Source organism: Dermacentor andersoni, chromosome 3 (assembly GCF_023375885.2).
Source record: "Dermacentor andersoni chromosome 3, qqDerAnde1_hic_scaffold, whole genome shotgun sequence".
In the NCBI taxonomy this organism is placed as follows: domain Eukaryota; kingdom Metazoa; phylum Arthropoda; class Arachnida; order Ixodida; family Ixodidae; genus Dermacentor; species Dermacentor andersoni.
In genome coordinates this window covers 205,076,733-205,090,503 of record NC_092816.1, presented here as the reverse complement: position 1 = coordinate 205,090,503, position 13,771 = coordinate 205,076,733, and the positions used below count along the sequence as shown (strand labels likewise).

The 13,771-nt window shown below is 46.9% G+C and overlaps 1 protein-coding gene across 1 annotated transcript; it reads left to right on the top strand.

The window, feature by feature from the left end:
* Positions 1-11,524: 11,524 nt before the first annotated feature.
* LOC126534427 (piggyBac transposable element-derived protein 3-like) lies at positions 11,525-13,494 on the top strand. Its single transcript, XM_050181703.3, has 2 exons — positions 11,525-11,747; positions 11,850-13,494. The coding sequence occupies exon 2, from the start codon at positions 11,968-11,970 to the stop codon at positions 13,348-13,350; it is 1,383 nt and encodes a 460-aa protein (XP_050037660.2). The 5' UTR covers positions 11,525-11,747; positions 11,850-11,967; the 3' UTR covers positions 13,351-13,494.
* Positions 13,495-13,771: the final 277 nt, after the last annotated feature.

Genomic DNA, 13,771 nt, shown 5'->3' with positions numbered 1-13,771 from the left:
AAGTTAAAGATACTCAGTTGGTCAAATTTTCAGCATTTCCCAACTACGACTCGCCTCATAATCAGATAGTGGTTTTCGCATATAAATTTGTCTTTTACTAATTTGGAAAGGTAAAGTATGAATTTGGGAAGCGATGTACTGCCACTTGTAGTGTACGAGCGCAACGCAGCCTATAAAGTGAGGAACAATTTGAAACATGTAACCATTACCTCAGCAAACTTGCTGCAGCGTACGAAAAGTGCAGCTTGGTAGCAGTAGCATCAGTAATTCCAGCAAGATAGGCGGTTGTCGTACGAAAAACGCGGTTTACAATATATGCATTCCAAAGCGTCCCTCCACTCAACACACCGCACTTCCGCAGCAGTTCTTTCGTAAGGGCAGTCAAGGAGCGGCGCTGTGCTTGGAGCTGATGATGTTTGTGGCGAACAGACGTGTTTTGCCAGGGCTCCGTGGAGCTACAAAACGAAAACAAGTTTTTTCGACATGCTTTGAGCTTGCTTCTGTTTTTAATTTGCTGATTTTTTTAAGCCTTTAATTATTGATTGTCTACTTTCCTCTTTTTCGAGCGCTCGGGTGTGTTTCCTGTATATTTGGTTTTGCAAGATAGTCACAGACTCTTTTCGCGCGACGTCTTTTACACATGCAAACCTGTGGGACGTATATCCAAGTTTGCAAATGGCAAGACTGTTAGATATTAATGGTTTTATTGTGTGTGTGAGCATTGGTATAGGGAATATTGCTTTGGTAGGACAGTGAGAGCCTGAATGCGTGTTTGAACACGTGCGAACACGTGTCATACCTTAAGTCTGTGCGGCATTAATTGCTTCTACAGCGTTGGTGATAATTTACTTTGCGGCATTTTAAAGATTTAGATTCTGTGCGTATACGCCTTTGCAAGAAGGCACGTGCTCTGAAAGCTTCTGCGTTTGCTTTAGAAAAAGCTGAGTGCAACGCAAGGCAAGAAAGGCGGTAAAGCATGCAGTGTGCTGGGGGTCTCTAAAGGTAGACGAGAGGACAGGTGAGAATGGAGATGAAATCGAGTCAATCGGTAGAGAGTGTGATGTCGATGCTAGGTTAAAGGAAGTGTTCTTTCGCCAAAATAACTGGTGAACAAATCGCCATTTTTTTTTCACTCCCTGTAGAAAGTGTCTACCGCCGCCCACCTAAAAACAACGAATCTTTATAGGGGTGTTGTAGAATGAAAACTACGCTTTCTACACCGCAGTTTCGATGAATCTAGGTAGCACACGATAGACAAACAAGCTAGCGTTGCAAACGCGTGGTGCCATTTTGTCTGCGACATTCGGCGCTGATATGGCGATGATAATGAAGGTGCGCTGTGGGGACGGCAGCGAAGTGCTGGCGTGACCATGTGTCACCGAGGAAGGTGAGATAATTTTCCAAGCAGGTAAAATTATGTTACTCACGAGTGGTGCATGTGGTTTCACACGCCGCGCTGTATTATGTGTATAGAGAAGTTGTCTTCGTGCGCTCTGCATTCGCGATATATTTAACTGCAGTTTATCTAGATTTGTTGCTGAAAGGGATCTCGTACATTGCGTTTTAGTTTCGGGCAAGGGCATATACCTAGCGAGTAAGTGCGAAGTCAGTCGCTCTTACGGAGAAGATGACGCCCAGTGCAGCACGCAACGTCTTGGCGTCTGCCCGGAACTACACTAGTCTGCACGAGCCTGCACAAAGTATAAGCAACAAGCAAATAGCCCTAGCGACGTTGCATTCACAGAACAAAATGATTTTCCTAGGAACTTATGCATTTTTCACCAACATGCTGGTACATTTGGAAGATTTAGAAATTTGAGCATGCCTTTTGACTATCGGGGTCTTCCGCTAACATAGTGTTAGGTTACACATACTTTGTGCGACTTCAACTCGTGTTCCCTTGTTGCGTTTGGTCTCCCTACAAAAAATACTTAATACATACATTGCAAACATTTCAAAGCAGGGTCGCGCAAATAATTATTGTACATGAAATGATAACTCAAGCATAATATAAATCAAATAAGAACTGTCAATACAACCAATAAGTACGCCTTGCGACATCTATGTTTTAACTTTATTAAGTAAATATGTTAACAATAAGAAGCCTTCACTTTTCTGTCTTGATGTCAGCTTTCGACATCAATAAGGGTGTATAGCTATCTCTAATTCACTTGCATCTATGGAGGGACACATTCATTTAATTCCTTGCATCTTCCACGAGTCATGAGGATGTGTAATAACCTTCCTATCATAATTGTTTCTGTCGCCAACCATAATATCTTTGGTGTCTTCTGGACACACAGTTCTTTCCTATAACACCATGTGATGTAGCGTAACAGCATCAAATGTGGCTCTTTGTCGAATTTTTATAAATACTGCTTTGTATATTGTCACTTGTTTTGTAAATCGCAGTGATTGCCTTTTAAAGCGTTGTTTATCTTTACAGAATAAGATGTGACGTTTTTATTCTTGAAATTGTTCTTTTGCTGTTTCGTTTACAGAACGTTACACACTTGTCCACCAATACCACTTTGTGTAATGGCTTTGCTAGTTTGTTAATAATTTACACTAATTGATTGCTGATATTTTCGTTTTGTTCCACTCCTTGTTCTTACAGCAGTTATTGTATAATTCTTGTATGATTCGTTCTTTTATAACTCCTGAGTTCTTACTATCACAATTTCTCTATATTCACCCTTAGGCAATGACCTTTGGGCGTCTAAGATATTCTGAGGTAAGAAAAATAAAATATAGTTAACCTTGCAAATGCAGACTTGCTAAATAAAGGAATGTGTTTCCCTGAAATAAACGTAAATGGTGAGCCTTGTTTTCCCTATCCCTAGATCTTATCTGGTCGTCGGTCCAGGCCGCTGTCCCTCCGTCCTACTTGGGGAGAGGTTTTCTTCCTCGCTTGCGGTTTTTCTTTCTTCGAACCCCTCTTCGTTTCAGTGCTTGTTCTCGCGTCTTTTATGGAAGACCGTTCGCATTTCTTTTCTGTATTTTTCTACACAGATGGAAAACCATCGGTGTCTAATCAGCGCAAAATGAAAGGATTTCGTAGAATTAGCTTGACGTTTACTGTTTGTTCCGCTCAGACCAGCTCCGCGAATGTCGCCTGTTGAGCGGCATTCGTACAGTGTTAAGAACAGCCAGCTGCAGTGCAAGTTTGCCACCCAGTTACAACTATGGCGGCAACATTCCGGCGCTGTTAAGAACGGCCAGCTGCAGTGCAAGTTTGCCACCCAGTTACAACTATGGCGGCAACCTTCCGGGAGCGTCACGGCCAACTTCTAGCCACAGCGTGACTAAATCGACTTTGTGTCGGGGAACAATATGGGCATCCCCCACTCTCCGTCGCTTCAGCTAGGATGCGTTCGATAAAGCAGGCTTTGTGCTGAAACCACCACCAACCTCTAGCCTCATCGCCGCTGTGAGGGGAGGAGTTCGGCGGGCCAACTATTCTACCCAAACTCCCCAACGCGCTACCCGGAACGGCTCCGAGTTCTACGGGGCCCCTCTGACGTCGGCTCCGGACATTCGAACGTGTGTGCATTTGTGTGCGTAGACCATCCTGCGGGGAGGCGGCTAGTTTGCGATGACGAAACGAACGTTCGCATTACCTTGTATCGGGAGAGGACCGAGTGTTTAAAAACCGCTGTTGTGCGGCTGCTCAGGTCACTCTCTCTCAAGCAGTCGTGTTGGACTGATGTACTTTCTCAAACAGTCATGTTAGACTGATATAAATACTGCAATTAAACCCATATTCCTCGTTCTCGATGAGAAGCAGTCCTTCCCTTCATCAACGTCCTCAGCGTGGATAAGTTGGACGACGGCATGGGCCAGCTACCTTCTAACTCATGCCCGACTCCAATCTTGACAACGGATCACGAGCGATGGGATTGAGCCCCCAATCCTGACAACTGGCTGACAGCGGTGGGATGGACTTTGCGACGTGGTGCTGTGACTGCGGTGAGTGCTTGGTTCTTGCTTTGACTCTCTAGGCTTCATTTTGTGGTTGTTTTGTTTAGAACAGTAGGGAAGCTAGATTATTGAGTGTTAGCTAGGTTGTGTTTTCCTAGCTAGATTTAGAGAGCAGAATCAAGGCAGTAAAGCAGCAATCATGGAGTTAAGGACACTGCTGACAGACGAATTGTTGATTGTTGGTGAGGAACTTGGCCTAGATGTACGCAAAGAAATGCTTAAATTGGAATTATTGGAGCTAATTTCCGAAAAGGCAAGTGAGGAAGAAATTGAAATGGGGTTTGAACTTCTGAAGAAAAGAGAGAAACGGGACAGAGAAAGAGAAGAACGGGACAGAGAAGAACGGGAAAGAGAAAAAGAAGAACAGGACAGAGAGAGAGAGAGGAACGCGATAAAGATCGCGAGTTAAGAAAAAATGCAACTTGAACTTGAAAGCAAACGGTTGGAGTTGTCTCAAGGAAGTGACGGCGCTCTGGGACGATCAAGTGAGGCAGAATCGTACCGCATGGACAGGCTATTAAAGCCATTTGACGTCGGGACCGACATAGGCTTGTTCCTATGCAATTTCGAAAGGACTTGCGAAAAAACTTCGGCCCGAGTACATGGCCACAGCGGTTGCTGTCTATGTTGCCGTGTGAGGCGGCGGAAGTAATCGCCAGATTGAGTGCACAGGATGCATGTCATTATGCAAACTTAAGGCTAGTCTCCTGAACAAATACCGCCTTTCAGCCGAAGCTTTTCGGCAAAGGTTTAGGAGCACAGGCAAAAAGATAGCGAGGAATATCCGGAGTTTGCATATAGCTTAAAGGCCAACCTAGTCGAGTGGCTTAAAAGCGCGGAAGCGTACGACAGCAGAGACATGATCATTGAATGCATGTGTCTAGAGCAGTTTTACAAAACCATCCCCCAAGCTGTGAAACTGTGGGTGCAAGACAGAGGGAATGTAAACACTGTGGAAAGGGCGGCTGAATTAGCCGGTGAGTACGCAACCCGTAGAAAGTTGAACGCCGAGGACGGAAACTTGGACGGTCGAAATGGACCGCGGAAACCATTTCCGTTCAAAATGGGTTCGCAGACTAGACGATCGGAGCCTGTAGACATGGCGGAAAAGCCCGCAGAAAAGAGCGAGGAGAAACTTAACGGAGAAACCGCACAAAAAGAACAGAAAAGAAAATCCGAATCTTTTAGACCAATTCGCTGTTACAAATGCCACGAACTGGGACATATAGCTGTAAACTGCGGGAAGCCTGGCGTAGTTTTCTCCTACGTGGAGGAAAAAGACGAGAATATGGAACTTTTAAGTCCATATCTTCACGACCTGCAAGTTAATGGCAAACCATGCCGAGTGCTAAGAGACAGTGCCGCCACGATGGACATTGTCCATCCGTCTTACGTGCCGGTAGATGACTTCACCGGAGAAGTAGCATGGATAAAACAAGTTGTAGAAGAACACAGCTTGTGTCTGCCCATGGCCAAAGTCAAAATCAGTGGACCATTCGGGGAGCTAGAGACTGAGGCTGCAGTTTCCAAATTTTTGTCACTGCAGTATCCTTGCATCTTTTCGAATCGTTCGAATCTGTTACTGCGTGACAAAGGGCTCAAACTGGGAGAGGGCATAGTACAGGCATTGACCCGAGGCCAAGCTCGTAAGATCGCGGCGCTTTCGGCTGAAAATGCACAAGCTCCTCCAGCGGAAGAAGAAAAGGGGATAACTTCAATACCCGAATCCGAGCTAGGCCCGAGAGACAACAAATCAGTAGAGGAGAGCCTGCCAGCTGACCAGCTCAATGAGAGCGTAGCACTAGAGTGTCAAAGTTCTAGCCTGCAGGAAGAGCAAGTTGACGCACTCACAAGCGAGACAGGGTCGTTATTATCACCGGCCTCAAAGAACTTTGATCAGCTCTTACGTGTGGATAGGGAGTCGCTGGCAGCCGAGCAAAATAATGATGAGAGCTTAGCTAAATTACATGACACAGCTAAAGAAGGCATTGCTAGGCGCAACGTGACGATACATGAGAGAGGAGGATTGTTGTATCGGCACTACAGAGATCGAAAGGGTAGGATTTTAGATCAGTTAGTCGTACCTACTAAATACAGGGAGGACCTTTTGAGTCTCTGTCATGGAAATGGGTGGTCCGGCCACCTAGGCATAAAAAATCAAAGGAAAGATTGCTTATGGAATACTACTGGCCTGGCTGTTTCAAAGACGTAGAAAACTTTGTAAGATCATGCGACGCCTGCCAGCTTTCTGGTTAACTAGGAGAGACATGGAAAGCTCCACTGAAGGTAGTGTCCTTAATAACAGAGCCTTTTAGACGACTTGTAATAGACGTGGTAGGGCCTCTTCCAGAAACAAAATTGGGCTACAGGTACTTGTTTACCATGCTGTGGCCGGCTACCAAGTTTCCAGAAGCAATCCCTTTGAAAGAGCTCAGTTCCACCGAAGCAGTAGACGCGCTTTTGACAGTGTTTGCACGAGTTGGGTTTCCAGCCGAAATTCAGGCAGATCAAGGGTCAGTATTCACGAGCGCACTGACTTCCACATTCTTGCAAAAGTGCGGGGTAAAGTTAATACACAGTTTTGTCTATCACCCTCAGTCAAACAGTGTAGAGAGGTAGAGAGGTGGCATTCGATGCTTAAGCGAGCTTTGCGTGCGCTCTGTTACGAGCACAAGAAGGACTGGGAGAACTGTCTGCCGGCAACTTTGCTTTGCGAACGGTTCCACATGAAGCGACAGTGTTCTCGCCAGCAGAACTAGTGTATGGGAGGACACTCCGTTCTCCACTGAGAGTGTTAAGAGAGATGTGGGAGAAAAAAGGGGAGAGTCCAACAGTGGTTGAATACATGCTAAATTTGCTGGAACGGCTAAGCGCAACCCAAGAACTAGTCGGAAAGAACATGGCAATTGCTCAAAAGAACGCTAAATTCTATTACGACAAGAATGTGAGGCTTCGTACGTTTAACGCCGGAAACCAGGTAATGATCCTCAAAGCTTCAAGAAAGAACAAGCTTGAAGTTCACTGGGACGGGCCCGTTAAAGTGTTGCACAAACTTTCATATGCTAACTATGCTCTGAAAATGCCCGGTCGCAGGAAGGAAGTGAAGATATATCACTGTAATTTGATGAAGCCGTATGCAGAGCGGAGCGGAGTCGTTAACTATACCATCAAAGAGCAGGATGGCACTAGTACCAAGTTTAAGGAGTATAGGGCGACCTCCAACTCTGAAATCGGCCTAGAAGAAGTAGTAGAACACTCGGTAAGCTCGCACGCTCTAAGACCCGAGCAGCTAGATGAGCTAAAGGAGGTGTTAGGGGAATATCTCGACAGATTCAGCGATCGGCCGGGTAGAACCGAACTAATAACGCATGAAATTGAGCTGACATCAACCGAACCAGTAAGATCAAAGCCTTACAGGGTGTCTCCAAGACAGAGATTATGGAGGCAGAGATACAGCGCAGGCTAGAGATGGGAGTTATTGAGCCCGCTGAGAGTGACTACACGTCACCGCTAATACTGGTAGAAACCCCTAACAAGGACCCTAGTCCATGTGCTGACTACAGGAAGTTAAATGCCATCACTAGGGTTCAGCTGTACCCGATACCCAACATTGAGGAACGAATTGAAAGAGTTAGCGCTGCTAAATACATTTCAACTATAGATCTCGTGCGGGGGTACTGGCAAGTTCCCCTTTCAGAAAGTGTCAGCCGCTATGCCGCATTCATCTCACCTGTAGGCACTTTTCGCACTCTCGCACTCAGCTTCGGGCTGAAGAACGCGCCGTTTAGCTTCTCTAAGTTAATGGATATTGTCCTAAAAGACTTGCAGGAGTTCGCCTTTGCCCTATCTTGATGATGTAGTAATTTTTTCGGACAGCTGGGAACAACACGTATCGCACCTCAAACTGGTGTTCTCACGGTTGAGGGAAGCCGGCTTAACAATGAAAGCGGAAAAGTGTAGGTTTGGTTGTTCGCAGGTTACTTATCTGGGCCATGTTGTCGGTCAGGGCATGAGACGGCCGGCCGAGCTGAATATAGCTACGATTGGAGAATTTTCTCAGCCGCGCACGAAAACAGACCTTCGTTCATTTTTGGGACTTGTGGGGTACTATCAACGGTACATTCTGAATTACACGCAAATTGCAAGTCCATTAACGGACGCCCTCCGAAAGGGAGCACCGAGTAACGTACACTGGCATAAGGACAAAGAGAACGCTTTCCAAAGTTTGAAAACGCTATTGGTTTCTCGTCCTGTACTTCGCGCGCCAGACTACAAAAAGGAATTCATAGTTCAATGCGACGCAAGCGACAGAGGTATGGGCGTGGTACTTAGTCAGGTCGGCGACGATAACGAGGAGCATCCTATCCTCTATGCCAGCCGTAAACTAAATGCAAGAGAGGAAGCCTACAGCGCTTCAGAGAAAGAATTCGCTTGTTTAGCTTGGGGCGCCCAGAAGTTGTCGTGTTGCTTGTACGGAGCGAAATTCATCTTCGAGACCGACCAGTGTCTCTGACGTGGCTCAATCAAATGTCACACAAAAATGGCCGCTTGCTCCGATGGAGTCTCACTCTCCAAGAGTACAACTTCTCCGTTAGATATAAGAAGGGAAAGTTGCATAGCAATGCGGATGGTTTGAGCAGGCTAATTTGAATTCTGCGTATGAGGGTCGCGCCTAAATTTTAGGGTTACTAGTGTTAATTTTTTTTAAGCCAAGAAGATCTCCTCTCACTTAGCAGGATTCCCTCCATGTTTGCTGAATTTGTCAGCACAAAATTGCTTCAGAAATTGGCATAGCGAAATGCAGCATTTTTTTTGTTTCTGCACTTATGTTCTTTTTTTTTAAGCCTAGCGGGTCTAAAGTGGGAGCCAAGGTGCGTCATCTCGGCGCAGAGCTGTGTTGTGGAGTTCATTTTGCAGTTGCCTGTCCTTGTTGGATGTTTTGGGGCGGTGAAATCAATACACAAGGGGTCGCTGCGAGCCAAGGCATCAATCACCCCCTGGCCACCAGCCGTTCTCTTCCTGCCCAGCGGTTGTCAGCGCTAGACAGTCCAGATTTTTCGGGCCATGGAGGCGCTGTTAAGAACGGTCAGCTGCAGTGCAAGTTTGCCACCCAGTTACAACTATGGCGGCAACCTTCCGGGAGCGTCACGGCCAACTTCTAGCCACAGCGTCACTAAATCGACTTTGTTTCGGGGAACAATATGGGCATCCCCCACTCTCCGTCGCTTCAGCTAGGATGCGTTCGATGAAGCAGGCTTTGTGCTGAAACCACCACCAACCTCTAGCCTCATCGCCGTTGTGACGGGATGAGTTCGGCGGGCCAACTATTGTTCCCAAACTCCCCAACGCGCTACCCGGAACGCCTCCGAGTTCTACGGGGCCCCTCTGACGTCGGCTCCGGACATTCGAACCTGTGTGCATTTGTGTGTGTAGACCGTCCTGCGGGGAGACAGCTAGTTTGCGATGACGAAACGAACGTTCGCATCACCTTGTATCGGGAGAGGACCGAGTGTTTAAAAACCGCTGTTGTGCGGCTGCTCAGGTCACACTCTCTCAAGCAGTCGTGTTAGACTGATGTACTTTTTCAAACAGTCATGTTAGACTGATATAAATACCGTAAATTAACCCATATTCCTCGTTCTCGGTGAGAAGCAGTCCTTCCCTTCATCAACGTCCTCAGCATGGATAAGTTGGACGACGGCATGGGCCAGCTACCTTCTAATTCATGCCCGACTCCAATCTTGACAACGGATCATGAGCGATGGGATTGAGTCCCCAATCCTGACAACAGCTGCTACTCATAAACGCTAATATACAGATTTGGAATAGCGTTTGTTGCCTTACGTACGTTAAACGTAAGCACAGGTCTTAGGTGTACGATGTCGGGCACGCGCTTTCAACACCACTTATTTTACGCTACGGGAACGCAAAGGCAAGGATTACGTTGTATTGCAGGGCGCCGCCTATTGCCTCGTCCCAAACGTATCCAAGCCAGAACAATTAATTGGGGACGAGCCGTTCATTTGAGGCCTCGCCAGCCTTTTGTGCGCAGGCGCGAGTAAAAACGGACGCGAGAGAGAAAATCTGGGGGCTTTTGCTCCTGGGATATATGACTCTGCCTAGGCACTACAGAGGATGTTTCTTAGCGCATGTTGTATTTGTTTGTCCCCTGGCAAGCCGGCGTCGCGGAGTGGGGTCGAGTGTGTTTACGCTCCGTCGCTGGCTGCCCGCGCTGCTGACCGTTTTGCCATCGTAACGTGACGCAAATTTGACGTTTTGCCTGTGAAACTAAAATGACGGCACTGAACATAACGTTCTTGATAAAGCAAAACAGTTTTCAGCCGAACACGCTTCTCGCTTCCGTCGTGTGCTGCGCACAAGCCGTCGTCTGCTTCATTAGCTAGTATGCATGTCCCCGGGAAACAGAAAGAGTCATCGCGTATTGGCGACAATGCGCTTGTTTTCTACCTTGAGACAACGTACGCGACTTACCAGTGGCGATGAGCGTAGGTTCGGGGCCGCGTTATCGCTGTCTTGTGGAACGCAAGTGACAGCCCGACTCGGCTGGCTGACAAACGTCCGAATATCACCGACAGCGTTGCGCGCGCCAGAGGTATCCGCTTGTACGACGCAAGCGCCGGCGCTGCCATCTCCTGTTCGCTTCGCTGTTTACCCGCACCGCGTGGGAAAACTTACGACACTTGCAGGCGCTGCCTTGCGTGGAATTCTTCTTATATATTAGAAAGCTGCCGTTTTCATGATCTCTGTTTGTGTGAAAAGTCATTAATATCGAGGAACACAGCAGTGAAAAGTGCAAAAAGTCACAGAAGGTTTGTAGTACTCAACCAATGCTATTACAAATGAACGCGTTCTTTTAAAGAAAGGATGGCTCAAAATACAAATGCCCACACCACCCAAGAGCAATGCGAATACTATGAACATGCGTTATGAACAAAAGAATTTCATAGCGCCAAACGACGGGGAAAATATGGCGATACGCATTCCTTTCTGCCGTCATTGCATATCCTCCTGAGACCCCGCTATGGGGATTTGTCCAATATATTGGACATTCAGAAATGAGACCGTGCTCCTTTGACAAGGCTGTCATCGCCATAAAACCGCGCTGTGCAATTTATTGGACACCCGCTGGCGCCATCTATGCAGCATTGATGAAAATACATCGTTCAAATTCCCGCCAAAACCGTTCCAGGATGGCGGCCTTCAGCAGCGCGGCATTTTACGGCAGCAGCCGGAGAAGTAAGTACTGTTTCTAGTATTTCTGCCTGCTTTCAGGGCATATCTTTGTTTTTATATTAAAGTTAATACAACAGCGAACGCGCAGAAAACGCACTTTAAACTATTTGCGCGCTTGCTTTTTTTTACGCTTCCTTTGATTTCGCGTGTCCATTATATTGGACGCCAGGACTCAACCCGGTTAATGTGATCGCCCTTTCGCGATGGCCTTGTTATGAACAGCAGACGAGTACTATTGCTATTTATTGGCTTGTGGATGAAATCGCGTCTCTTTTTTCTTTAGGGGACCGGCCTCACGTGTCTGATGAGACGGCTGACGCAATTTTGCGAAGGATTGCCGAAGGGAACACGTCGGACATTGAGCTTTCCGATAGTGACGACGACACTATCGTGGATCCGAACTTTTGCGCACCCCTTGATGATGAAAGCTCAGAAACGGAATGCAGCGATGATGACGGGCCCTCCACATCAAGTGCAGGAAAAACTGATAAATCTTGGAAACGCCATCAAGGGTAAGCAAGGAAATATTGCAAGCGTTCGCTTTGTAAATATTGTTAGGACATGAGTACTTATAAGGGCGATTCTGATATATTATTGCTGTTTTTTACATGCAGCCAGCTTCCAACGTGGATCCCAAACTTCCGAAGCAGCGCTGATGAGAGTGAAGAACGGGTTTCTTGGACACCGATCGATTACTGTGCGCAGTACATTCCAAATGAGTTGTACGAGAAAATGGCATTTACGATGAATAGGAGTTACGTTCGGGATACAGGAACTTCCTTGAAAACGTCAGAGGAGGAGCTGAAAATCTTTTTTGGAATTTCCTTGACTATGTCGTGCCTCTGCTATCCACAGATGCGAATGTATTGGCAAAAAAAGACAAGAGTACCTATTGTTGCTGACAATATGACCAGAGACAGATATTTCAAACTGCGACACCGCCTGCAGTTGGTTAATGAGCTTGACGTGAGTGAGGAAGACAAGCAAGAGGATCGACTCTGGCGCATAAGGCCACTCGTCGCATTCGTACTGGAGGGCTGCCAGAAGCTCCCTCGCAGAGAGTATGTGTGCGTGGATGAGCAAATGATACCCTTCAGCGGAAGAACACAGCTCAAACAATACGTTCCTCGCAAGCCAAATCCTGAGGGTTTGAAAAATTTTGTTCTTGCTACGCCAGATGGATTAATCCTAGATTTCGAAATTTATCAAGGAAGGAAATCAAGCCTCTGCCCTGGGAGCTCCGGAATTGCTGAGTCTGCAGTGCTGCGGCTTACGGATACACTGAGTCCAGGAACTAAGCTTTATTTTGACAGGTACTTCACATCTGGCCCACTGCTGGATAAACTTGCAGAAAAAGGGATCGCAGCGACAGGACCGCTGATGAACAACCGAATACCGAAAGGGGTGAAGCTTTCTGGCGAGAAGGAGCTCAAGCAAAAAGGACGAGGATCATCAGAAGCATGGATCCGAAAAGACGAGCAACAGATTGTTGTACGCTGGTACGACAATAAGCCGATAACCGTTCTTTCTTCACTCCATGGCCAGGAACCACAAGACACCTGTCGTAGGTGGTCTCGTAAGGAAAGAAAGCATATCGATGTCCCTCGACCGGATATTGTGCGCATGTACAATGTCAGCATGGGCGGCGTTGACATGGCAGACCGAATCATAAGCTACTACAGGATAAAAGCACGTGTAAACAAGTGGACAATCAGAGCCATCTTTCACCTATTCGACATTGCCCTCAGCAACTCCTGGGTGCAGTACACGCGGGACATGCGCTCCCTAAAGAAACAACGGAAAGAAATACTGAAATATATGCAGTTTCGCCAATCTGTTGCTGAGACCCTCGTGGCTCAGGGGAAGAAGCAGGATGACACCGAGAGTGAGAATGAAGCCGAGTGGCATCCGCCATCAAAGCAGGCTCGACTGTCTCTAGGAGAACACCATGAAAGGAGCACCAGCCACTGCCAAAGGCTGGCAGACACTGCCAACGCTGCCCGTTGCAGACTACAGGGCTGCAACATGAAAACAAAATTCTTTTGCACGAAATGTCGGCTCTTCTTCTGCATCACAAAGGACAGAAGGTGTTTTGAAATTGCTCACAGGAACTGAACACAAGAGCGAAATTTTTTTCGAGCAGAGGAATGCTCTTTTTATGTACTTCATTCATTACTTTGCCTTTCGAGTTAATAAAAAACATTTTGCGCACGAGTTTGAGCGCAATATCTGCGGTGCGTCATGGCATGCGCGCTGGGGTAAAAAAGACCGGGTAGCATCCCAGTGTCCAATATATTGGACATCGTGCTGAGCTGACACTATAAGCGCTACTGAAAAAATGTTTAACACTTTTCACCTTCATAACCCTTCTGACTTATTCTGAAAGTTTGGGAAAAATCTGTGCACCTAAATACATCCCGGGTCTCAGGAGGATATGACAATTCGCGCAGCTCGTCGCACAACAAGTTATGGCGGGAAATGTCTGCAATGGTGCCCGAGCGCAACGTCACGCAACATCAAAATTACGTTTACGAAA

Coding starts and splice junctions, on each gene's coding strand:
- LOC126534427 (XM_050181703.3), top strand. CDS start 11,968: ATGGCATTTACGATGAATAGGAGTTACGTTCGGGATACAGGAACTTCC.